At 37.1% G+C, this 25,891-nt stretch overlaps 7 protein-coding genes across 7 annotated transcripts in view; 5 read left to right on the top strand and 2 right to left on the bottom strand.

Annotated features, from left to right (window-relative positions):
• Nucleotides 1-366, bottom strand: part of LOC115243456 — a 4,288-nt gene extending 3,922 nt beyond the window's left edge. Inside the window, exon 1 of the mRNA XM_029820500.1 lies at nt 125-366. The gene's annotated coding sequence lies outside the window, so the exon portion shown is untranslated. The remainder of the gene's footprint in view (nt 1-124) is intronic.
• Nucleotides 367-582: 216 nt separating this feature from the next.
• On the top strand, nt 583-2,347 carry LOC115243457 (protein CLP1 homolog). Its single transcript, XM_029820501.1, has 3 exons — nt 583-856; nt 937-1,994; nt 2,114-2,347. The coding sequence occupies exons 1-3, from the start codon at nt 758-760 to the stop codon at nt 2,223-2,225; spliced, it is 1,269 nt and encodes a 422-aa protein (XP_029676361.1). The 5' UTR covers nt 583-757; the 3' UTR covers nt 2,226-2,347.
• Nucleotides 2,348-2,884: 537 nt separating this feature from the next.
• Nucleotides 2,885-7,098, top strand: LOC115243315 (transcription factor TFIIIB component B'' homolog). The gene is made up of 6 exons (XM_029820194.1): nt 2,885-3,107; nt 3,616-4,217; nt 4,374-4,806; nt 4,911-5,344; nt 5,722-5,826; nt 5,967-7,098. The coding sequence occupies exons 2-6, from the start codon at nt 3,647-3,649 to the stop codon at nt 6,728-6,730; spliced, it is 2,307 nt and encodes a 768-aa protein (XP_029676054.1). The 5' UTR covers nt 2,885-3,107; nt 3,616-3,646; the 3' UTR covers nt 6,731-7,098.
• A 14-nt stretch (nt 7,099-7,112) lies between these two features.
• LOC115243317 lies at nt 7,113-8,726 on the top strand. Its single transcript, XM_029820196.1, has one exon. The coding sequence runs from the start codon at nt 7,154-7,156 to the stop codon at nt 7,802-7,804; it is 651 nt and encodes a 216-aa protein (XP_029676056.1). The 5' UTR covers nt 7,113-7,153; the 3' UTR covers nt 7,805-8,726.
• A 145-nt stretch (nt 8,727-8,871) lies between these two features.
• On the bottom strand, nt 8,872-10,758 carry LOC115243316 (tRNA selenocysteine 1-associated protein 1). The gene is made up of 6 exons (XM_029820195.1): nt 10,695-10,758; nt 10,397-10,562; nt 10,102-10,299; nt 9,699-10,021; nt 9,359-9,558; nt 8,872-9,244 (listed from the first exon to the last, which is right to left on the bottom strand). The coding sequence occupies exons 2-6, from the start codon at nt 10,436-10,438 to the stop codon at nt 9,120-9,122; spliced, it is 888 nt and encodes a 295-aa protein (XP_029676055.1). The 5' UTR covers nt 10,439-10,562; nt 10,695-10,758; the 3' UTR covers nt 8,872-9,119.
• A 422-nt stretch (nt 10,759-11,180) lies between these two features.
• On the top strand, nt 11,181-12,717 carry LOC115243632 (ribosome maturation protein SBDS-like). The gene is made up of 4 exons (XM_029820767.1): nt 11,181-11,499; nt 11,920-12,062; nt 12,180-12,426; nt 12,702-12,717. The coding sequence occupies exons 1-4, from the start codon at nt 11,369-11,371 to the stop codon at nt 12,715-12,717; spliced, it is 537 nt and encodes a 178-aa protein (XP_029676627.1). The 5' UTR covers nt 11,181-11,368.
• On the top strand, nt 12,661-23,004 carry LOC115243314 (serine-rich adhesin for platelets). Its single transcript, XM_029820193.1, has 11 exons — nt 12,661-13,389; nt 14,798-14,895; nt 15,369-15,515; nt 15,617-15,736; nt 15,944-16,094; nt 16,341-16,470; nt 16,826-16,979; nt 17,453-17,641; nt 17,717-17,836; nt 17,932-21,881; nt 22,868-23,004. The coding sequence occupies exons 1-11, from the start codon at nt 13,029-13,031 to the stop codon at nt 22,875-22,877; spliced, it is 5,430 nt and encodes a 1,809-aa protein (XP_029676053.1). The 5' UTR covers nt 12,661-13,028; the 3' UTR covers nt 22,878-23,004.
• Nucleotides 23,005-25,891: the final 2,887 nt, after the last annotated feature.

The following is a 25,891-nucleotide window of genomic DNA, read 5'->3' as shown; positions in this document are numbered from 1 at the left end:
ATATATATATATATAGCGAGGGAGAAATTGCGCGACATAATAAAATTTTCTTTATAAATGATATTAAATTAATCATTCTTTGTTTTAGTACAAGAAAAATGTCTTGTGACTCATGTCAACTTACAACGGTTATGAGAAACGGGAAATGTTGAACACGAACCGTACGTCAGAGCTATATCACGTTTGACGGTTTGACCGTGAAAACTAAAAGATTTATCGCGATTACCACACTTTGTATACGTGACAGGTAACTACGCAATATCACATAAATCGAATAATCGAGTATGCTCACGAAACAAAAACGCAAATATTCTGACAGCATCACAACGTACTTACGCAAAAAATGTCGGCGTCACGATTGCCAACTTTTGCGGCAAACCTAGGCCGTGTTCCAAAATTCACTGCCAGAGAGTACTTGAAATCTATAATATACGTAACGTGAACTATAGATTTCCAGTACTGGCAGTGAATTTTGGAACACAGTTCTAATGTCACGTGACCAGTGTAAGCAACTATAGATTTGTTCATTTTGCTAGCACTTTCTGTAATTTTTTACGCTTGAAACAAGACGAACATATTCAGATCAGACTTGTTCATCTTGTCTGCGAATTTCTAACTTCTACATTGAAAATGAGACTAATATATAATCAAGCGTTGGAGAAATAGAAAGCGACGAATCTATGTGGAATGTATGTAGAATATACAGAACAGATTTCGTCCTTCAGGCAACGCATTAGCTCCAATTTATTTGAAAAAAATGTCTGATGAAAAATCTACAGTGCAAGAATTTAAGTTAGATCCCGACTGTGAATTAAGATTTGAAGTGGAGAGTAAGAATGAAAAAGTTACATTGGAGGTAATATAATTTCTTTTTGAAACTCTTAGCCTATAGATTTCTTTTATTATTGGAGCTAACCCGGAATTTTATAATTGCAGTTAAAGAGTGGCCTGGCAGAAGTATTTGGGACAGAATTGGTAAAAGGTAAAAAGTACGAGTTTATCGCTGGCGCAAAAGTCGCGGTTTACACTTGGCAAGGTTGTACCGTTGAATTAGTTGGAAAAACTGATGTTAGCTATGTGGCGAAAGAAACACCTATGGGTTTGTACCTGAATTGCCATGCAGCGATGGAACGGATGAGAGAGACTGCAGAGAAGGACGATACTAGAGGTCCGATAACGATGGTCGTGGGCCCCTGTGATGTGGGAAAGTCCACGCTTTGTAGAATATTGCTGAATTATGCTGTCAGGATGGGCAGAAGGCCGATTTTTGTCGATCTCGATGTCGGCCAGGGACATATAGCGATCCCCGGTACTGTGGGCGCTCTGTTGGTGGAACGGCCGTCCAATGTAGTGGAAGGATTTAGTCAGCAAGCGCCACTGGTTTTTCATTTCGGACACAAAACACCACAAGCCAATGTGACGTTGTACAATTTACTCGTCACACGCTTGGCAGAGGTATGCTCGGACAGGCTACAAGCTAACAAAAAGGCCAAAGCTTCCGGAATTGTCATAAACACGTGCGGCTGGGTTAAAGGGGACGGCTACAAATTGCTCACGCATGCCGCGCAAGCATTCGAGGTAGATGCGATACTCGTGCTAGATCAGGAGAGACTCTACAATGAATTGGTAAGAGATATGCCGGACTTTGTGAAGGTAGTTTTTCTACCAAAGAGCGGCGGAGTTGTCGAGAGGAGTCAGGCGCAGAGGACTGAAGCGAGAGATCAGGGTGTCAGAGAGTACTTCTATGGCTCTCGAACACCCCTTTATCCGCACAGTTTTGAGGTAAAATGGAGCGAGGCGAGGCTGTATAAGATTGGGGCACCCGTTCTACCAGCTTCCTGTATGCCATTGGGCATGAAGGCAGAAGATAATCTGACAAAATTAGTGGCCGTTACGCCAGGACCCAGTTTGTTGCATCACCTGTTGTCTGTCTCATTTGCTGATTCTCCAGAGGATGATGTCGTGCAGACTAACGTGGCCGGATTTGTTTGCGTGTTAGTATACAGTTTGTTACAGGAATTCTGTATAATTGTTGTTATTGTTATTATTAATACTAATTATTATTATCACCATAATTTTTTCTTATGCACAAAAATATATTTTACATTTGTAGAACCAATGTGGATGTCGAGAGGCAGACATTCACCGTACTCAGTCCACAACCTAGACCACTGCCGAATACAGTTCTGTTATTATCAGATATGCAGTTTATGGATAGTCATTAGCAGCTATAGACAGTTTATTATTAATTAGCAAATGTAAAAATGTACAAAAGTATGAATAGCGATATAAGAAATACCTTTTACAATATAATATTTGTATTATACGTTTAAGACATAAATATAAAGAAAAATTTATATGTAATATTTTTTGTAAAACAATATATATATATACATTTATATTTAATTATCTATATATTTGTAATCACACAAATTAATCCGAATATTTTGAAGAAGGATCAAGAGTTAAAAAATAAACAATTGAAATAGCTCTCATAAAGCTATTATCATTTTCGCATTATAATGATTTGTATTAATTGATTTATGTATCCATTCCACAGACATATTATATGGAATATATATAGAATAATATAAAGAAATATATAATATAACAGAATATAATATATATATATATATATATATATATATATATATATATATATATATATATATATAAAATCTGTAAAATATATACAGAAGTCTGTCTCTTTCTATATCTGTTTCTTTCTGTGAAAAAAAGAATAAACATCGATTAATCGATCGATTTTTGCCCATTTCTGTCTTGTTCATTCATAAAAGATATATGGCTACGATCACACGTATATATATATATTTGTATGTATGTATGTGTGTATATACATATTATATATTGGTATGTATATTGTGCGTTGTACGATTCGTGATTCGTGCGGATCATGCGCTAGTGTGCGAGTGTGCATGTGCGGTTCGATTCAGTCGCACGTCGCACGCGTTTTCAAGAACGAGGTGACTACAAAACTGCTTTTCGTGCTTGAGCGGCAGATCGTAAAAAAAAAAAAAAATACGATGGTGTCCACTGATTCTCAAGGAACTTACATCTCGTTTGCGTCGAAATAGCAAATTGTGTCCGTAAGTAATGACAGCAATTAACCAACCAACCTCAAAATGAACGCGTGACAGATAGCATTCATCTCAACACGATCTTGTGTCATACTACGGATTGTGTGGCTACGGATTTGAATTAAATGCGAAAATTATGCCAAAGATTCACGTTGGCGATAATACTTAAAAGAAGTGCGAAATAGAAACATGTTATCGTTACAGCTGTTGATGCTTTAGAACTCATATTTATTTCTTGCCATTTTTTCCGCGTTAATCTGTTCAATTTGGAAAGTTGATGAATAATAATTTTCACATGAATTTTCAGTGATTTTTATCAGTTTTTATTAATTATATATTCATTTTAGAACAAAAAGAAAGTTTTGCTTTATTGATCAGGATACAATACTTTTTGTATTCATATAATTGCTTTGTGTTTGTAACTTGTATATTGTGCATGTATGCCTAAAATCTATAAATATTGCACTATAATTAATTGATTTTTATTCATTTATTGATATTTATTTTTCATATACAGATTCTATTATATAAAGCTTTATAAAGTAAACATGCGTCGAGCACGTATTAAAGCTTTGGCTAGTGTGCCAATTCGAAAGAATCCTGTACAAGATGCAGTAGCTCTTGTTGATACAAGTGATCTGTCTGATAAAGAACAAAAAAAGAAAGATGCATCTAATGCTCAGCTGAAATATAAACCAGAAGCTATCAGAGATATCACAGAGGTAAAGAAACAGAAAGATGAAGGTACTGATATTGATATAATAAAGCAGGAAATCGTTAAAGATGCTGCAAAGATATCTGAGGAAACTATTAAGAAAGAACAAAAAGAAGCTAGTTTTGTAGAACCAGAACCAATCATAGTTATAAAACTAGATTCTCAAGAATCATGTCCTCAAGTAAAACCAAGTTCTCAAGAACTATGTGCTGGAGTGAAACCAGCTTCTCAAGAACTATGTGCTGGAGTGAAACCAGCTTCTCAAGAATTATGTGCCCAAACAAAACCGAATTCTCAAGAATTGTGCATTGAAATAAATGACAAGCCTGAAAAATCTATTGATCAATCGGTTCAAAAGAATATTCCACCATCGTCAGATGTGCCATCGACAGCAATAGATATAAGTAAGGCTTTTGTAAAATGATTAAAAAATTCATATTGAAAAACAAAAAAATATTTTATAGCAATTTGATTTTTCTATTAAAATATAATGTTATAATCTTTATATCAGTTACATTTTGTATATACATTTTGAAATATATATATTTTTCTTTTTTCAGTTTCTCCTACAAAGAATCGTCTGTGTTTTATGAGACCTGTACCGAGACTAGACACTGGTGGTAGAGTAAGAAAGAATAGCATACAGGGAAGCGGTGCGAGTGCGAGCGAATCCGAGGATGAGCACGGCAAGAGAACAGCGTCCGTCGTGCCAAGTCGCATACGAAATGATTCTATTTGTTCTGTACAGAGCAACAAGGAAAGTACTACTGCTGATAATCAAAATATCTCTCCGAGAATTAAAGCGATGCAGAAGAGGCGCATGCAGGTTTCGGAATCGGCGAGAAGGCTAGCCGAAGCGAGAAGGGAGTTCTTACTAAAACACGAAAATAAAACGCCTGATAAAAGTCAGATGAAAATGTATGATTTTATATATTATAATCCTGTAACGAATCCTATGAAGTCGAACAAAGAACAAAGAATAATTGCAGCACAGTAAGTATATCGAATAATAATAGTAAAGTATACATACACATATGTATAAAACACTATATATCTATATGTCAATACTTTGTGAATTTAATTCCATTTTTGTCCAGACCAATGGAAATACCAGAAGAGGAAGAAGCGGATGATCCGTCGGCGATGCCTGTGCCGCAAGTCAAAGTCGGTCCTGACGGTCAATTGATAATAGACGAACAGAGTCTCGTGATAGAACAAAAAGATGCAAAAAGAGTTAGAGAAATAATGTCGAATGATATTATTGTTGAAGATGGTATTTGCAATAATGGTGGTTTCTATAAGAAACATAAGAGAAGAAAGGAGTGGCCAAAATGGGAGACACTTAAATTTTACAGAGTCTTGAATGTAGTTGGCACTGATTTTCTATTGATGCAGACTCTATTCCCAAATAGGACTAGACAAGAAATTAAACAAAAGTACAAGAAAGAAGAAAGAGTTAATCGTCAATTGATTGAAAAAGCTCTGAAATACCATCAAGAGTTTGATACTGAAATGTTAGAAGAGCAATTAGGTATGTTCTCTTTCTCTCTCTTATAATATTTTTTTATTACACATCTTATATTTTAGTTAATAATATTGAATTATTAACATTTCACTGCATTATTAAAATATTGAGCTGATATAGTGATTTTGTAATAATTTACTTATAATAAATAAAAATTTTGTTACAGATATAATAGCTAATTTAAATTACGTAGTTAAATTAGAATATTTTCGTTAGAATTTTTTGAACTTTTGTAATAGTACTAAGACAATTTGCTCTGTTTATATATCTTATTTATTTATTTTGTGTTATAACATGCATTAGTCACTGTTTTCTTGGAATTTAGTTTAAGCTATTGTTTTGACTAAAGAAAATAAAAAAGTCAAATAATGTTTTGTTTCTAGAAATGTTACAAAAACTTGAAAATATCCAAGACACTCCTAAAAAGACATCGGAGAAAATAAAAAATGATCAAAATATAACTAAGGCGGCGAAAAGACGCAAGCATCGTGAGTATATTATAATCTCCATTTCATTTTGAAGCGATATTTATGAAACAAGATATGTATTAATAATCAGAAAACTATATCTGAATACTATCTGGATATTATGTTTAAAATAAATTGGTTCACACAATAAACTATTACAGGATTGGTGGCGAAAAGTATAGGGGAGTGTGAAACGCTATTAACGAAGAACGTTATTAACAACGAAGAAGCTGAAGACACAACGATATCAACAAGCGACGAGATCGACATCGAAATGAATAGCGAAACGAGTGACACTCATCAACAAATGAGGAAGAGAAGTAAAGCACGAAAGAGGCGATTGGATGATAGATCTGACAATTCCGATGATGACAGCGCAAGCGGTTCCAATAGCGATTCGGACAGTTCTCCGGAGATCTATCGAATCCGACCGACTAGATCTGGTAGACAGCCGAAGAAGGTGAAAAAGCTGCAAGCGCCCGATGTCAATAAACTTAATACGCCTAATGTTAATGCGATACCTGACAGTAGTATCGAGAATAAATCGTCAGTAATTGGTGACGAGAATGTGATATCGTCACATGTGGCCGTGGAAGTTACAGAGGTTGTAAATAGTTCAACCGAGAACGGTGAAAGCGCGGAAACATCGTCTTCTGAAAATATTACGAACGTAATACCAAATATAAGTCAAATGGAACCGGGATCTTTGGTAATCGTATCGAAGGAGTCTGCAGAGGAACCTGGAAACACTATTCTGCAGGTTTATATGGTTAGCTCGAACGTTGATAATGTTAACGTGGCGACTGAACTTAGCGAATCTACGGCGGATCAGCAGAATCTATCGGACTCTTTAACAACGGTAACTAATAAGCCGGAAACTGCTGAATCGACTAAACCTGACAATGATGAAAATTTCGAAAAATGATCTTTTGCATTTGTACTTAGCTATACAATTCAATTTTAGATAGCATTACACAAATGATACGTATCTTCGATTTGTCGGGATTGAATATTAATTTATATATAGACTAGAAGAGTATAAAAAAGACTGCAAAAGAAGAATGCAAGAGAAGATACATTTCTAATTTTGTTATTTATATGTCTGTAAAGTTTTGTGTTTTTAATTAATTATAAATAATATTAATTATATATAATAGCGAGGATTTCTTTTTACTATATTGCTTATTATGTAGGATATTTTCTATATGGGGATAAATTCATTTCTTCCGACAAATTGAAGACGATTTATTGTGATAAGAATTGCGCAATATACGGATGCACATTTATTCCTATGTAACATTAAGCTGAAGACACAACGATATCAACAAGCGACGAGATCGACATCGAAATGAATAGCGAAACGAGTGACACTCATCAACAAATGAGGAAGAGAAGTAAAGCACGAAAGAGGCGATTGGATGATAGATCTGACAATTCCGATGATGACAGCGCAAGCGGTTCCAATAGCGATTCGGACAGTTCTCCGGAGATCTATCGAATCCGACCGACTAGATCTGGTAGACAGCCGAAGAAGGTGAAAAAGCTGCAAGCGCCCGATGTCAATAAACTTAATACGCCTAATGTTAATGCGATACCTGACAGTAGTATCGAGAATAAATCGTCAGTAATTGATGACGAGAATGTGATATCGTCACATGTGGCCGTGGAAGTTACAGAGGTTGTAAATAGTTCAACCGAGAACGGTGAAAGCGCGGAAACATCGTCTTCTGAAAATATTACGAACGTAATACCAAATATAAGTCAAATGGAACCGGGATCTTTGGTAATCGTATCGAAGGAGTCTGCAGAGGAACCTGGAAACACTATTCTGCAGGTTTATATGGTTAGCTCGAACGTTGATAATGTTAACGTGGCGACTGAACTTAGCGAATCTACGGCGGATCAGCAGAATCTATCGGACTCTTTAACAACGGTAACTAATAAGCCGGAAACTGCTGAATCGACTAAACCTGACAATGATGAAAATTTCGAAAAATGATCTTTTGCATTTGTACTTAGCTATACAATTCAATTTTAGATAGCATTACACAAATGATACGTATCTTCGATTTGTCGGGATTGAATATTAATTTATATATAGACTAGAAGAGTATAAAAAAGACTGCAAAAGAAGAATGCAAGAGAAGATACATTTCTAATTTTGTTATTTATATGTCTGTAAAGTTTTGTGTTTTTAATTAATTATAAATAATATTAATTATATATAATAGCGAGGATTTCTTTTTACTATATTGCTTATTATGTAGGATATTTTCTATCTGGGGATAAATTCATTTCTTCCGACAAATTGAAGACGATTTATTGTGATAAGAATTGCGCAATATACGGATGCACATTTATTCCTATGTAACATTAATTTTTTTTATCAGAAAAAGTTTAATTTCATATGTATAAAACTATTCAATTAGTAGTAGAACATATTATGTTATGAATTATCAGCATTACGCGCGTAACACGATAGTAAAGATAGTGCGAGCTCTCCCATATAATTCTTGCTTGTATTGTAATCTTGTTTGTTTTCTGAATCAACTGTATGTAAAGTGACCTTATCCAGTGTGGTTTTTCCACTACTCATATGTGACATAACCACAGTGGATTAAGAAAATCATTGAGAAAGAAGTACGTTACATTTTTATTTCGCAAGTGTATATATATCATTAGAACAAGAACATCGGCTAAAAGGAAACTTTGTAGGATAAAATTTGATCTCGACTTCACAATACAGGCAGCCACATATATAAAGTTCATAGAACTAAGTGTATATTTCCTTTTACACAGCATATGTATAGGAAACATTTATCGAACTATATTGAGAAAGATAACAAACTGCTATTGTGAATAATCTCTTTCAGCCAATATTTTGAGCTAGTTCAGTTCTAGTATAGAGCTCAATGGTATTGCCAGCGTACTGCCATGACAATGTATATAATGTAAAATTACATTATATAAGTTATATAATGTAAGATTATCATAATTGATAATCATTTTATAGCAACAAAATTGTTGCAGAGGAAAATTGCAGCTGTCAGAAATAAAATATTGAGCAATTGAAATTGTATTTTATTTTTGCAATCCAAAATTTCTGTTGCGTATGGAAAGTGCAGATATTTTGATTATTTTCAACATTTTCTTAGAATCAATAAAATATATTTTGTAACTAAATACTTAAAAGTGAGATATATTTTTTAGATTTCTGTATTACATGTGATATATATATCACATTATATATATTGTATATAATATGATATATCTCTCTTTACGATTTCCATAGAATGTATCTTTATTTTTAATCACTAATAACACAATTCTATAGTATCGCATGGAATCCACTTTGAACTTTCCAATGCATCCCATAAATTATAATCCTGTTCAATTGTTTCTCTATTTGCCTTGTCAATGTCAATGGGGACTGAGTGCTCTGTAAAAGAGAAAAGATATTGGATAAAAATATAAACATACTATATTAAAATATTTCAGATTGAGATTTTTTGAAGAAACGGCACGATTGTAAGAAAATAAATGGTATATATACCGATTAATTCTAATTCGTCTTCTTCAGGTTTTTGATCAGATACATAATTGTTATAGGCATCTGATGTTGGTTCGCTTTCATAATAGCCTTGTTGCCAAGCACTGTAACTGTTCCAATACGATGATGTATCATAGTAATTATACGCCTCTGAATTCATATTTGATGCTGGATATTCAGAAGTTGATTGTGGCGGTGTTGAACTAGAAAATAATCAAGAAATATTTCTTATATTTGAATCACAATATTAAAAAAATATTTTTCAGATTGATATAAGAACAAAATTTATTTCCTAAAATATATATTATTTGTATTGCTAATATAATTTATGTAATAAACTTACCCAGATATTTTATTCCAGGGTCTAGGTACAGCATTGCAAATTTTCAGACATTTTGTTCCAAGTCCTCTGTAACCATTCATAGTGATTAGGCTATTCTTCTGCTCTTCTTCATTTGCGAATCTAACAAAGCCATAGCCTTTACTGAATCCCGAACTATCCAATATAACTTTAGCTGTCCTGATTGAATTATATTTTGCAGCAAATGCTCTGTATAAAGAGTAATCATCTACATCAGTGGACAAATCGCCTACCCAAATGCTGAACTCTCTCTCAGCAGCAGGTTTCCCCGTAGTGCTGGCATGATTTAAGCGAAACCGTACAGGCTGCAAAATATCACACAATATTAGAATAACAATCAACAATTATATATATATTTATATAAATTGTATCACAATATACTTACAGGATTTGAACCGGGTATCACCTTGCCATTTAATTTGTGCATTGCATCGAGCGCCATTTCGTCAGTTGGAAAATGTACAAAGCAGTATCCTGCGGGCTCGCCCGTGTACCGATTTCGCATTACCTTTACCGTCTGTGGCTGTTCGCCCATCTTGTGAAACGCATTCATGATGAAGCTCTCTGTCATATAGGGCTCCAGCTAAAATGAGATAATTGTTAATAATCGCATTTGTATTTACCTATATTTTTAATCAATCGTGCGTCAAGCGATACAAACTGTTAAATAATTTACTCACACCACCCATCCATAGCTGGCACAGCACCATTGGTCCTGACATTTTATTTTACTCTCAATCAATTAATTTTTATTAATTGTTCTGAGTAAGAAATGTAAGAATTATATATATCGTTTAATCCAGGTGTTATTTTTGTTTTTTGTACACGTTTTTATGGGATGGAGATCTTATAAACACACCATATAATTTACATACAATCACGATACTTTGATGAATGAGTAGAACCGACAAGATAATCCGCGCGAGAAAAATAAAATTGAAATGTATATAAACAGATTGAGAGACCGCATATACATACAGAGAGCGAGAGGTTATGCTGTTGACAAGTGGATCCAATAAGTCATGATGCATGATCTAGATATGATGCGTTCGACTCGAAATGCCTGAAACCGGAAGTGACAAGTACAACATTCCGTAGATTCCGTGATCATTGGACCAATGAGGAACGATATTTCGATAATATGGCGAACATTACTATTGGTTCTACAGGTATTAAGATTACTTCTGATTGGCTAGCCGCATTATTATTACCATAGACATAGTATATCTAGACCGAGTGTTGAGGAGTGGGAGCCGAGGTGCACGTAGAAAAGGACATACTCTCTTTCGTGCCCCTTGCGTTCTCTCTCGCTCGCACATAGCATAGCGCTCTCTTTCGTCATGCTACGTGCGAGCGAGAGAGAACGCAAGGGGCACGAAACAGAGTATGTCCTTTTCTACGTGCATCTTTACCCCCACTCCTTAAATAAAGGCAAACGCTCGGTCTAGATATACTATGTCTATGGTCGGAGCCAACCCACATACGAAGATTCATCATGTGTCTCTCAATCACTCATCGCGTAATTTGATGCAACGGTGTTTGCAACATCTCAAAGTTTAAATAGAAATAAACAAGAATATTATCAATTAGACAGTTCGAAATAGCCGATACGTTGGCTATGCCAGGTTGATTTTTCAGAATTTACTGCAAAAATGTCGATAATATTTACACCGACGAATCAAATAAGACTGACGAACGTTGCTGTCGTTCGCATGAAGAAAGGTGGCAAGCGATTTGAAATTGCCTGTTACAAGAATAAAGTAATATCCTGGAGAAATAAATTGTAAGTCTTTGTGTATCAATAAATAGATTGCGGCTGATAAAGATATTTCTATCTATCTATACATATGTAACGTCATTTATATAATTTCTCTTCTCACATGTACACATAAGAATACACATTGTCATAAGATTTATATTATCACGTGTTACTTATAATCTTAACAATTTTATCTGCGAGACTATCTTATTTCATTATCTTCTCTGTTTTTTATCTGTTATATTAGTTTACATTCTGATATCTTTCCATTAATGTCTATTAAGTCAATATCTATTCAAATAAGTCATAGCACATCACTTATCTCTAACCAGCTGCTTTTACCAGCTCTAACCAGAGTATCTTTTATTATCTAAGATCTTTTTTATCATGCAGAAATAAATGTGATATGCATTGTTTATTATTTCTTTCTGAAATATATTTTAGAGAAAAAGATATTGATGAAGTACTGCAAACGCATACAATATTCACTAATGTATCAAAGGGTCAGGTGGCAAAGAAGGAAGATCTCATAAAAGCTTTTGGCATTGACAATCAGACTGAAATATGCCAACAGATTCTTGCCAAAGGTGAGCTCCAAGTTTCTGATAAAGAAAGGCATTCAGCTTTAGATTCCATGTTCAAAGATATTGCCACAACAGTTGCTAGCAAATGTATAAATCCAGAAACTAAACACCCATATCCAGTTTCCATGATCGAGAATGCCATGAGAGAGGAAATACATTTTTCCGTTAAACCTAATCGGAATGCCAAACAACAGGCACTAGATGTCATCTCGCAATTGAAAGAAGTGATGCCTCTGGAACGTGCCCAAATGCGGCTTAGGATTGTTATCCCAGAAAAAGAAGCAAGAAAATTGAAAGACAAAGTCACTAAATTAATAACTAAATTGGAAAATGAGACATGGGACAATAGTTTGATACCGCATTTTCGGTGCAGAAATCCCGATCGATTTGGATTACATTTTTTTAAATCCGTTTTAATCGACCATTTTCGGCAGGGTATGCTCTGTGCGAGCGAGAGAGAACGCAAAGGGCACGAAACAGAGTATGTCCTTTTCTACGTGCACCTTTACCCCCACTCCTTAAATAAAGGCAAACGCTCGGTCTAGATATACTATGTCTATGATTATTACGCTGTCGCCATTATACGCAATGTTACCCTCGTCTTATTAAATCATTTCTTCGATGACCGATGAACCAACAAAGATGGCGGGCGCGGTAATGCGCGCAGCGATCGTCGATCGTGTAACATCGCCGAGGCCGAGGCCGAGGCAGGCGCGTTGACGTACGTCGTGACGAGCCCCCCGTGTAGAGCGCCCGGACGGACAGTAAGCTGTCGCGACGTGCGTACGTACGCGAGTGTATGTAGGGTATCGTGATTTTGTTGCGTGAGCGCGCGCGCGCGCGCGCTCTTGTGTATATATATATATATATATATGTGTGTGTGTGTATGTGCGCGCGATCGCTTGCGTGAACTGCGAGTTCTGACACGAGTGTGCGACAACGAAATATGTCAGAGGCAGCTCCGGAAGCATGAGCGAGGAAGCGGACTCGGTTACGCGAACCTGCGGGAATTCGCTCGCGGCCTCCTTGGCGAGTGAGAGCGATGCAACGATCGGGACGGCGACGCCCCCGCCGTCACCGCTGTCGCCGCCGCCAGCATCGCCGTCGACAACGACGAGGTACACTGGTAGGAGGCCGCGTTTCGGCACCGGTGGCCCACCGCCGTCGCCGTACGTGTGGGTTGACGGCCGTCAGCTGCGGAGCTCCCTGGCTTGGACCAACAAATGGCCAACGCGATCGCCCGGTGCTCTCCCGTTACGAGTCAACTTCCCTGCGAACGACAATCATCTGGTGACGGGCTACTTGGAGCCCGCCAATCCATGGCGGCACGGTGAGTATATTGTCCTTGCGCACGATATATCTTGGTCCTTTACCTGGCTCTTTATCAGATTGAGCATTATCGACCCGTACCTCTTTGGAGTGTATCTCGGAGTGCACCGTGCGTTAACTCTTAGGTTTAATGATATGATGTATCTTGCACTGACAATCTGTTGTGTTGACCTTTATGACACAGATACAGAGGAAGATAAGTAATTAACCAGGATTAGTGCTGACAAAAGTCGATGTGATCAGTTTGTGGATGTTTTGTTATAAAGAATCTATAAAGAACACTTGGTGCTCTCTCTTTGTACAGTACTGAGAGAAGCACGATTCAAATTTTGTTTGCGATATGTAAATTACTCTTTAATAGAACTAACATGTATTTATTATGGTGTCTCTGATTCGGTACAAATATATATATAGATTATTAATCCTATGCTGTTATAATGTTGCAGGATATTTTTGTATATACACTTGTCAAGATTTCAAGTAAAATTATTATCTAATATTGTTGAAAATACAGCGAGTTGTAGCTATTTGCTGTAAAATTTTATATAAATTAATTATTATTTGAGATGGAAATTGTAAATTTTTGAAGATGCAGCAAGACACTGCATGAAACAGATTAAAAAATGTCTAGTGTACAATATAATGTATAAGCGTATTTAAGAAATTTGTAATTAATTTTTTAACTGCGCGCAGTTTTTGTGTCAAATAAATACCTTAACATTCTACTCTACTATTATGACCAGGATAATAATTACTTGTCTGTGGAAATATTCTTATAATATCCAAAGCAGTTGAATCATTTGCACAATTTTTTTACTTGATTATTCTTTAGTGCAGTTGTATATCGTTACTGTGCTATTAGGTTTTTTTATAGACTCTGTCCCAAGTGAAGGATTTCGCAATGTGAATCTTGTCCTAATTATAAGTTTGACGCAATGTTAAAGTCTATCTGGGACAATAATATACGATAAAATTGTAACAATCATTCTCTTTTCTAATTGTAATTAATGCGTGTAAGGTGTAATGTGATTTTTGTCAAATAAATAAACGAATAATTATAGACCATACACTGTATTGTTTACTTTTACACATTGCTTATTTCTCTTTAATTTTACATACATTCTCTCTGTCTTTTTTATGTATATTATATTTATACTTGTTATTTTATATACGTGAAATAATTTACTCCCTCTAGAAAATCTGAAGAAATTGCATAATGGAGCAATTATAGATACCTTTGAAAATTTCCCTGTGTGTTTTTCGTTATTTCTGTAAGTGTAATAAATTCAACCAAAATGTTTTTGTATTTTGAATAAAAATATGATCTTTTAAAATTAGCATGCCCGTGATTATAATCTCTGTGCTACTTTTGTATATCAAAAAATAAAAGTATTAATAATTGTTCCCAGCTGAAAATGTGAATCGCGAGGACTTAATCTTCAAATACAAGGAGTCTTGCACACGTCACAACACCGAACCCTTGCTAAACGTTTTAGTTCAGATAGAGGTAAATGCATCTATTTCTTTATACTACAATTATATATAATTTCATTATATCATGCTGTCTCTTTTCTGGCGTAAATCACAACTGATATTAAATTCAGGTGTGAGCATGTTGCAACAAAGTAATGATCTCGCAAAAGGACTGGTTCTATGTACATGGAAGTGTGTATCGAGCTTGTTTACTTGAACCAAAAACGCTAAACTGGCTGAAATAAAAACGTGAAGTTTATCTCTTTTACTTTTCTTTCATCATGGCATTTTGTACATGCTACTTGTTCTGGCATTCTCTAGCGATCTAGCAAGACTTTCTCACCAGATAGATTATCAGTGCCTTTGTAGTGCACGGACATAGCTCTGCCGCTTTGAGGAATGCGTTTTTGCAAATTTTATCCGAATTTCGATATTGAGTCAGCTTTGCAGAAAGAAAAGCTTTCATTCACTTTTACGCATATATGTTTCCTCATTTTTGTTATACAGAATCTGGATATATCTCAAGATCGGTGCGAGCAGCTGAATTTGAAAGGGGAAATCTTAGATCAGGATCATTCTGAGCCATTGGAGGAGATATTGAAGAGAGTACAATTTAATAAAATTAATCTAGAAGGAACATCTTTGAACGATGAGGTATTTTTACAAAGATACATAAATTGTTTCATGTATTATTGAGTATATATTTTAATATTAGCATATATAATCTATATTGATGTAAACAATTCTTATTACAGAGTTCCGTGATATTATTTGATATGCTGGAATATTACGAGTCCGCAAAATACTTAAATATCTCGTTTAATCCGGATATTGGAGCGCGCGGCTGGCAAGCGTGCTCCCATATGATTAAGAAGGTATGCATACAAGCAGTTTATTAAACGAGAATTTTTATATAGAACGACCCTGTATGTCAAAATTAGTTTTCAAATTTTGTCTTTATTTTTAACTTGGCTATATTCCAATTAATTACTGGAACGTATAGCAGATAGTGTCACTATACTGTTATATTTAAAATGAAATACTAAAAGAGTAACTGTGTGATACTTTCCTAATTTTTTTAGACTCAGTGTTTAGAGCAGCTCGAAGCAAGGGACATAATGTTTAACGAACAAAATATGAATATTTTGAGCCGTGCATTACGATTAGCTTGCCACCTACATGTTCTCAAGTTGGAAAACTGTGGATTATCGGGCAGAGCAATCGTCATACTTGGTATTTATTTCGTGTAACAATATTCTTCTAGGCATTCAGATATTATATTGCATCTATATAAATATATTATTTGAATTTATTACATTAATCGTAATAATATTTATTGATATTTATTATAATAATATTATTATAATTTTTGAGATTAAAATAAAGAAATAAAGCGAAACATTATATTACCGTAATTAGTAAAACGAAAATTTTCCGCAATGATTTTTATGAATATTATGACTATGTTTTTTGTAACAGTTACAGCCCTAAAAATGAATAGTGGTATACGGGAATTATATTTAGCCGATAACGGGCTTGATCTATATGATGCTATACAACTTGGATCTCTCTTAAGGATGAACAATCATTTGCAATTGCTTGATATTAGGTACGATTAATTGCTCGATAAGAATGATTATTTGTCTCCTAAAGCTTTCTTTAGAAAGATAAATGTGAGAATGTGTGTGTGTGTGTGTGTGTGTGTGTGTGTGTATGTATGTGAAATTTATATTGTATATTAGTCTATTTTTCGTGTATCTTTTCGTCCCATTTTATAGTTTTCTCTCTACAAACTATTTTTTAAATTTGTTGCGAAAATCAGTAGAAATCGTGCGCAGTAACTAAATATACTTTTATGTGTAGATTATAGATGTTTGCTTTATATCTGTGAGAGACATGGCTTAAGCGAGTAACGATGTTTTTAGTACAGATTCTCTTTCTTTTGGAAATGTTTTTTTCTTTAGTAATAATAACGTCCAGGACGACGGGGTACGGGACATTTTGGAGGGCCTAATCAATCAAGTGAACGAGGATAAGACTGGCAAGGGACTCAGTATCCTGATATTGTGGAACAATCGTCTAACCAAGAACTCGGCACCCTACATCTCGAGGATTATAGTATGTATTAAATGAATGTCTTGCGGTTTTTCATATCATCTTTATTGAATCATAATGTCGGCGATAATCATCACGATCATTTTTTTTGTGATTTTTATAAATACAAATTGTTAATAACTAACTCAATGTGTACGACATCTTGCAAGAAAATTTTATTTAACATGAATTTAATTATTAAATTAAAATTTTTATTGTTATATTTTATTGCATCGATTATTTTTTACATATTTATTTGTGTGTATATATTTGTACCATTATTAGTGCATATGTTAAAATAGAGAAATATTGGAAATAATAGAGAATTGAAATAATATCACAATGGTTTAAGTACAACGCTTGAAAATCGAGGAAAGATGTAAAATTATTTGAAATTATCAAAAAATAAGAATAAATGAAGCAATAAAAGTATGCTGTTTGTATGCTGTAGCTTAACGCGTTTGCTGCCCTATTACGCCCGCAATAATTATGTTCAGGCATTATCGAAAACATTGGAGACTCTGAATATCGGTCAGAATATGCTGACGGACGAGACACTAAGAGTCGTTAACGAATCACTGAAGCAGAATCGTGTTCTCCTGCAATTGGGAATGCAATCGACAGAGCTCACGTGCGAGGGAATAATCACGCTGGCCGAGATCATGGAAACGAATCAAGTTTTACAGGTAAGCTCTCCGAGTTATACCGTCAATCCGGTTCACGCTCAATGCTTTATGTTATGCTCTCTTTTGCTTTTGCAGAGAATAGATTTGCGAGACAACAGCATACAGATGCGCGGGATGCGTGCTCTCGCGAACGTAATGAAGGTGAACAAGACCGTAACGCAGATCGACTTGGACGACAAACCTCGGATAAGAATAGTGAGTTTCGTAAGATATTTATATACGTATGTTCTACAATCCTCTTTAAGTTTGTTTAATTGATCTCCCTTTCTCTTTATCTTTTTTAAACCAAGGATGGTCTCGTGCATGAGTATATGGAATTGGTTGCGGAGATTCGCGGTCGCTGCAGCCAAAACGAGGAGGAGCGTCGTTTGCTGGAAGAGTCCACCGAAGACACCGAGAGCCCGCAGCACCCGAACCGGCTACTGAACGCGAGCTCCCGTAAGATCTCGCTCACCTGTCAGACACTGCCAAACCCGTCGTCCGGTCGATCGGCGACATCGTTGACCGCCAACGAGCCGGCGACGCGCGCCACGCTGGAGCCGGCAAAACGCACCAGCGGTGGCCGTCTGCGATCCCCGGCTCCCAGTCCGATTCCCTCACCTGTAGCTAGTCCGGTTCCCAGCCCGTCCCGGAATCGTTTCGTCGTGTGTCGGGTGCCGGAGGCGTCGCTACGTTCCACCGACTCCTCGGCATCCACCTCGCCCGTCACCCCGCCATCCCTCGGCTCCTCCCCAAATTTTTTTTCCGGTGCGTCGAGCGGCAGCTCGTCGCGGTTTCGTGTGTCGGTCGTCGAGTCGGCGAGCGCCGGTCGCTCGTCGCCCAAATCGGTTGTCTCCTCCACTAGTGGCAGCTCGATCACGATCGGCTTCAACGTTAGAATCGACGCGGCCGATTCGGATGATTCCGACAGCGTTATCAACAAGACGGACGCCAGCGGTAATACAGCCGCGTCTGCGTCCGATATGCTTCACGTAGTCCCATTAGCGAAAGAAACGTCTTCCTCGAGCGAAAACATCGCCAAGAATGAGGATCGTTGCGACGGAGAGACGAAGATTCCATCGAGTCAACAGCAAGTTAAAGCGGATGAGATCGTTACCGCGACCTCTAAAGAATGTGAAAAGATGACGGAGATTAAAGAAGAAGAACGGTTAGATCAGAATTATGTAACCGGGACGTGGCAATTTGAAAAAAACGAGATGGACTATTGCGACAAAAACGGAAGCAATCCAAACAATGTTACGAAGATGAATTTCGAGAGCACCGCGACAGCCGTCAGGGATACTGAGACGATCGCAGATCGTCGTATCATGTATACGAGTACAAAGGAACTCCAAGTACCTGCATATCCAAACGAAGATACAATTTCGATTAGTATAGTCGAGGATGAAGCCTCGAACGCGATAAAATTGTCCTCGGATAACACTTCGGAATCGAGCCGAGCCACTTCGGAAGAGTTATCCACCTGCATGTCGAGATCTTCCGCGAGTACCACTTGTACGGGAATGTTCTCGTCTCGCACGATGGAATCGCATTCACGACCAAGCACATCAGTGCAGAAACACAAATCCAGCCTTGAGAAGCTTCTTTCCTTGTTCCAGCATCCCGGCCAGTTCTTCACGGAATCCTCGAGCGTCGCCGTGGACACGAAAAGCTCTCTGCAGGAGAATGTTAGCGGTGTGATGGCATTGGGCGACAGGCTGCAGCAGTACCTGAAGGAAAGCCGAACCAAGATCGATGGCTCGTGTTCTTCGGAACACGGATCTCCGTTGAAGAACAAATCGGGACTAAATATATCGCAGCTACAGAATCTGACCGGCATATTCGCATCTTTCAAGCTCGAGCCACAAGCGAATCTCGTCGAGCACGATACCAAGATTTTCGATCAAGTGAAAAATCAGGATGCGAATATCAGGGAGAGGGATTTAGAAGAATCGACAGAAATTGAAGTTGCGAGCGTCGACAACGAGAGAAATTTGCTCGATCGAGAGAACAATCAACTTACGAGAGACGATGGCAATAATCTAATGGAGCAAGATCAAGTGATTAAGAGTGGCGAGAATAATTTATTTGATCAAAAACAGAATCAGAGCACAAATGACGATGAGAAAGATTTAATTGGTAAAGAGAAGAATCAGATTATTGGAAGAGACGAAAATTTATTTGGTCAAGAGAAAAGTCAGGTTTCTAAGAACAACGAGCAAAAGTTATTCGATCAGATTAGCAGGGACAATAAGAAGGATTTTATCAGTCAGGAAGAGAGTCAAGTTTCGAATAATGATGAGAATAAATTATTCGATCGGATAAAAAATCGAACTATAGAAATCGATGAAAGAAATTTAGAGGATCAGGAGAAGGGACAGGATATGGTCAGGAAGGCTGGTGAAAAATTTGAAGAAAGCGAGGATATACAGAGGAGAGATGAGGTTGCGAACAACGATTCGGAAGATGAGAGGCTGCGAGATGACATTACGAGAAACGACGGAAAAAATGTCGCGAGTGTGCGAGATAGCACACGCAATGTTAACGAAGAGGAGGATAACACGGATGACTTACGGTGGACAGAGTCTGATAGAATTAGTGATCGACTGTTACCTGAAAGTGTGCAATCAAAGGACGATTTCGCTAATAATTTAGTATTAGGCGACGGTCACGTCGCAACAAATGCAGCAGCGGTATTGTCGTCGTCGCCAGCGAGCGAGACTACCGCGTGTATAAATGTAAGATTAACGGACATAGCCGAATATTCTGCTCTAGGATTAGGTAAAATTGCCGACGTATGTATAGAGTGTAACGATGCGAAACGTTTCGAAGATTTTATCGGCGAGGAAGAGTGTGACGATGTGCCGCAGGATTCGAAACATACGGAGCGCGATGATGATGCCGAGTGCTTAAGACGCGATGATTCGAAGATTTTAGGGAGTAATGACGCAAAGTGTTTACAACATGACGCGGTTGAAGAAACGAATGCCGCGATGATAAGGACATGTGATATAACCACGGACAGTATTAATCAGACTAGTGATAGTAGGTTTTTTCCGATTTCTAACATAGCATATGATAATAAGAAAGCCGTAGATAGCGTAAGTATCGCGTCGATCACGACGGACGATGATGTCGACATGATCAGATCTGTATTGGAGAACAGTGGGCTATCATCGATGTCGTCGAAGGACGCGAACGTTTACTTAAACGAGGAAGTTACCAGTAACATGCACCGAGATCACCGGTGTGATTTTATGAGGAGAAGGGAGGAGGAGGGGGATGATCTCCACGATGATGCTTACCGCGATTCTGTTGACCGTGCAACAAGTACAAGTATAAATATTAAGATAGATTCGCACGGAGAATTGGAGACGACAAGTCCAGACGGCAGCCAGGAGGCGTTAGGGCGACGGTTGTTCATGCTAAATAACATCGATAAGCATCGAATTATCCTACAGGATGCTGCCGAGACCGCGAGTCATCCGGAGGATGAGGAAAGCAAGCGGACGGTCGATCCGACCATTCTCATTACCCCATCGCCGCACGAGATGTCCGTGACAAGTCTGGACAAGCCCGACGCGGAGGAGTTTATCTTTTGTATGACCGACGTCTCCACAGACGGCACGTCCATAGAGGACGAGCTGTCACCTCAGGGCATCGTGTCCAGAAACTCACCGAATAAACCGGCAGAGTCGTACTTTGAGCTTCCCGCTTCGAAGACTACCGTGCCGACAAGCAGCACGCTTCTGATCGAGAATCCCGGGAGCGTGCACAGGAACAGTCAGGATTCCGGGATCGAAGAGACCGCATTGGCAATCGACGATAACGTCATCGAAATGACAGAGGTACCGCTGATACCGCCACCGCCGCCGCCGCCGCCGCCACCGCCGCGCAGCAGCCTCCAGGAGAGCGTGGACTCGGGGATCGAGTCGGAGTGTTCGTCAATATGCATCAGGATGGAATCCGCTACCGCCGGAATCGGCACGCTGGAGATCGTCACGACGTCGAAGATGCCGACGCGTGACGATAACGACGATGAAGAGGAATTCGGCGAGTTTGCGTCGGATTTCCTCGCGAGGGAGACGCGACTGGTCGATAGCGATAGTACGAGTGGCGACGGCGACGGCAACGGCCTCTCGTACCTCAGCGGCGTCAAGTGCACGGTCGTCAACTCGGTGCAACCCGTCGCCGACGAAGGCGTCACTCGACCGGCGGCGCCGATGATCGCGCACTCCCCCGCGGCCGTACATGGTACCAGGTGAGTGCACTATAGGGCGCCTTCTCCTCTGGGCTTCTTCTACGGAACTTCTTGCAGAAATCTTAGAATGCGTTACGCGCGCGATTATATTAAACTTTAAATCTCATGTGTTATCAGAACAAAGTCTAATCGTCGGCTTATAACATAATCTTAAGAGGAGAAGATGTGACGATTATTTTGGTACGCTGATAAAAATAAATAAAACTTGCGTGTTATCTCTTTAAAATCGAAGAACGAAATTGCGAAAATAAAAATATTAAATAATTAAATTTGAAAACTTCTATGCCACGTATCGGGAAAGGTCGTGCATTCTAAGAGTTAATGTGTGGAAGAGGATGTTTCTTTCCCCACTGCTTCGACTCTTCTTGATTTCCTACTTATTCGCTTTCGCAACTTGTGCAATCGACGTCAGCTTTTGTATCGGTGCTATTGCTGGGAATATCTGAAAATAAAAGAATTAAAAAAGTTTTAAATACTTGACAATTACATTGCGCAATTTGAATGAAGCGCGATACGATGAGAGATGTAATCTCTTTGTCGATTATTTGGATGGAGATACGAAAACCTGATGAAATGCGGAAACCTTCGTTACGAGAGATTTCCTTACGAAGCTTTTTAACGTAGCTTTTTATCTTGCAATTTTTTCGTTGTTTCCCTGTTGAATTGGTCCTTATCCTTTGACAACAGTAGTCTCCGCTTTATTAACAACAAAACATGAAGGCAAACAAGAAGCGATGTTTCTTAAAGCCTTTATATCAGCTTTATATCGTTTCATGTTTTTGTCTTTCTTCTTGTTGATGTATCTCTTGCATGTTTTCATCATTTACATACATTTCAATATCAGATACTACAATTTTAAAACTACAATTTTATAATAAATAATTAAGTTAGACAAACGAATTTATATTTATTATAATTTGACTTAATTATTAATATCTTTCTTGCATAGTTTTTTTCTTCAACATGACAACGTATTGTTTTTGCAGTCCGAAATAATGCAATGAAGGGGAATGGAACTGAGGCGAAGGAAAATAATAGCGGCGAAGTGAACGAGACAGATCCAATGGAGTACGATGACGACAAGGATGATGAAATCGATGAACTCGAACAAATGATGAAGCAGCTCGAGCCAAAGTATAGGCGTTACGCCAATTGGAGGATCTGAATGCTGCTTGAAACTATTCTCTGCAGAAGATATCTAGAACAGATGCATGTTTGGCTCCAAGGACCATCGATTCCGTAGATACTTAACACATCCTCCGTAGCTCTATAAATTCCTAATTCCACGAGATTCTGATATCATCAACTCTTGATTGATTCCCTCTTTTATCCTTCTTTTACGTTTTTGAGTCCAAATTCCTAATTTCGTAACTTCTAGTTTGTCCAAATTTTCATAGAATTTATTTTTAAAAATGTATAAATTTTTGATAAAATAGGAAGATTCAGTTTGACAGATATTTGGTATAAAAATGACTTTTTTTAAATCATCTTTGTTGGAAACACTTAAAATGTATTCATCTGCACAAAAGAACTTTGATAACACGCATTTTTGCAATCAGATTATCATAAATTCTTAATGATGTGTCTTTGATTCTCTAGTACATCTATGTGGCATTTTAATATTTCCGGATCTTTGTTACACCAAATCTTCCTTCTTGGATTCGATAGAGCTCCGTTTTTATAAATCTCTACTCAACAGATCCTTGGAACTATCAGAGCACGTCGGAGAGAAAACATATAAAATTAGAGCGCTTTAGCGTAGAAGAAGTATACATATACTTATATATATATAAATAAGCGAGCATTGTAAACTTAATTTTTGACTATAATAGATGTCGAATAATATGTCTTATATGCTAGCTAGTTTCGTGTCGGTCTTTTTTTAATTTCGCGAATAGGAAGAAAGAGAGGAGGGATATGGGGATAGGAGGGTCAATAAAAGCAGAGAAGGAAGATTATGGATAGACGAAAATGTACAGATAGACGATCGATTCTAGTCTCGAAGACAGTCGATCCATCGGAAAATTGCAAAACTTAACGTGCACCGCTGTCTCGCGCGATATGTAACGCGCTGGCATCGTGACCGAAGTGAAAAAAAGCCAGAGCTTCTTAAACTTACAAATAACGGGACGTTAAAAACTGTAGAATTTTTTTTTGTCGTCCCTTGAGTCTCTATGAAGATTTTCGTTTGAAAAAACACAATGGCAGGCAAAAGAGGTGTTCCATTATGATTATATTGAAAAAAATGTCCTTTCAATTACATACATGAAAATGTTAAATTGGAGACAGTGGTGATTGTTTCAACATCGATACATTTACACAAATAGTTAATAGAGACGTTAAAAATTAATTAATTTTTGTCAAGTAAATGTATATACATTATAAATTATAGGAGCCTGTTGAAAGGACATCTTGGGCGCGGACACTTTGTATATAAAACATGAGTAATGTAAACTTTTTCAATGTAACTTTCTACAATTAAATCTTACTTTTGTTAGATGGATTACACAGTGTGAAGTAGATATAATAAAAGAATAAATATTTGTCGCAATTAATGTACTAATCAACATAGAGAATCATTAGTTACATATTTCCAGATTTTTTCGTGGAATGTAGTTTAAGGAACACTGACCTAAAGATATATGGCGATTATACCTTAAACGAAATAGTTTATCGAATTATTACTTAAATGTACATCACTGTTAACTGAAAGATTGTGGAAAACTTTCTGAATGCCTTGCATATATATAGTGTCATAGAAAATATGAGAATCAGTAATATAGGTCACTCTTGAAGGGGAAATGTGAAGTCGATTTCTCTGTCGAAGAAAAATCTGCCAGTACAATTGAATTATATAGAGGTATCTAAAATTGAAAATTAAGAGATATAGCTAGTCGAGCTTTAAGAGTGTAAATAGATTATTTTAATTAATTTGTAATTAATTCGAAAGCTTGTTTGTATATATTGTAATTTGGATTATATACATATACAGGGTGTCCCATAATAACCGTATCATCTTTCGTGTGCAGGTAGAGCAGGTGAAACAGAGAAAAAAAGTTCTTTACCATTTTGCGATTTTTGTAATAATTATTGAGAAATTAATTAAAAAAGATGGACCAATTCGCGTGAGTATAAGCGCGCAGTAAAAATGGACAACCCATTGATGTGTGATTGCTACGATGCGAGAATCGTACCGCTCGTACGTAACCGTTGTCATTTGTAGAGCTCTCCTCCCAAAACTTTGTCGCGCGCCTAGCGACGGCAAACTTTTGGGTTGTCTCAGGGCCATCCTTTCTCGCCGCGCGCTTGCTTACACGAATTGATCGATATTTTTTAATGCTTTATCTGCACATGAGAAGTGATACGGTTATTATGAGATCCTTATATATATATATATATATATATATATGTCACAAAATATTTAATGTTAAAAAGAAAATAAAAGTTGTTTGAAACTTAAATTTTTTTAAATCGCAATATTGAGTCTCTAGCTTAATGGTTTCTACTACTGGTTATCATATTCTCTGAGATATTCTATACATTTATATGTATATTTGTGTGTGCGCGTGTGTGTACTAGTGTGTATCGAACAGAGAAGGCACGATCGAGAAATATTCACAGTTACTACGAGAAGCGTTTTACATCACAGATGATAGGTTTCGAAGACTCGAATTTGTGTTTCGTGAAAGGATCTAATTGAAGCTTTAATAATATGAGATAAAGTAATATTTTTATCTTTTGTAGGATTAAGATTTATTAAGAGATTTTTTATCGTTTTGTATCGTATTCTATTTATAAAACCTCAGAATTCAAGTATTGTAATCTTTTTTTCTTAAGCAACTTGTGTCCTTTATTTATCTTTTTTTATATCCTTGTTAAAATACATTAGAAACAGATTCGAGTCTCGTCGAAAGTATCGTCAAAATTATTGCGCTTAGGTAGCTCGAAATTCTCTGAAAATTGCGACTAAATATGTCGAGATCTATTATTCTTATTATATATATATATAT

This window comes from Formica exsecta, unplaced genomic scaffold (genome assembly GCF_003651465.1).
Source record: "Formica exsecta isolate Colony F162 unplaced genomic scaffold, ASM365146v1 scaffold72, whole genome shotgun sequence".
Classification (NCBI taxonomy): Eukaryota; Metazoa; Arthropoda; class Insecta; order Hymenoptera; family Formicidae; genus Formica; species Formica exsecta.
This window is presented reverse-complemented; position numbering and strand designations above follow the sequence as displayed.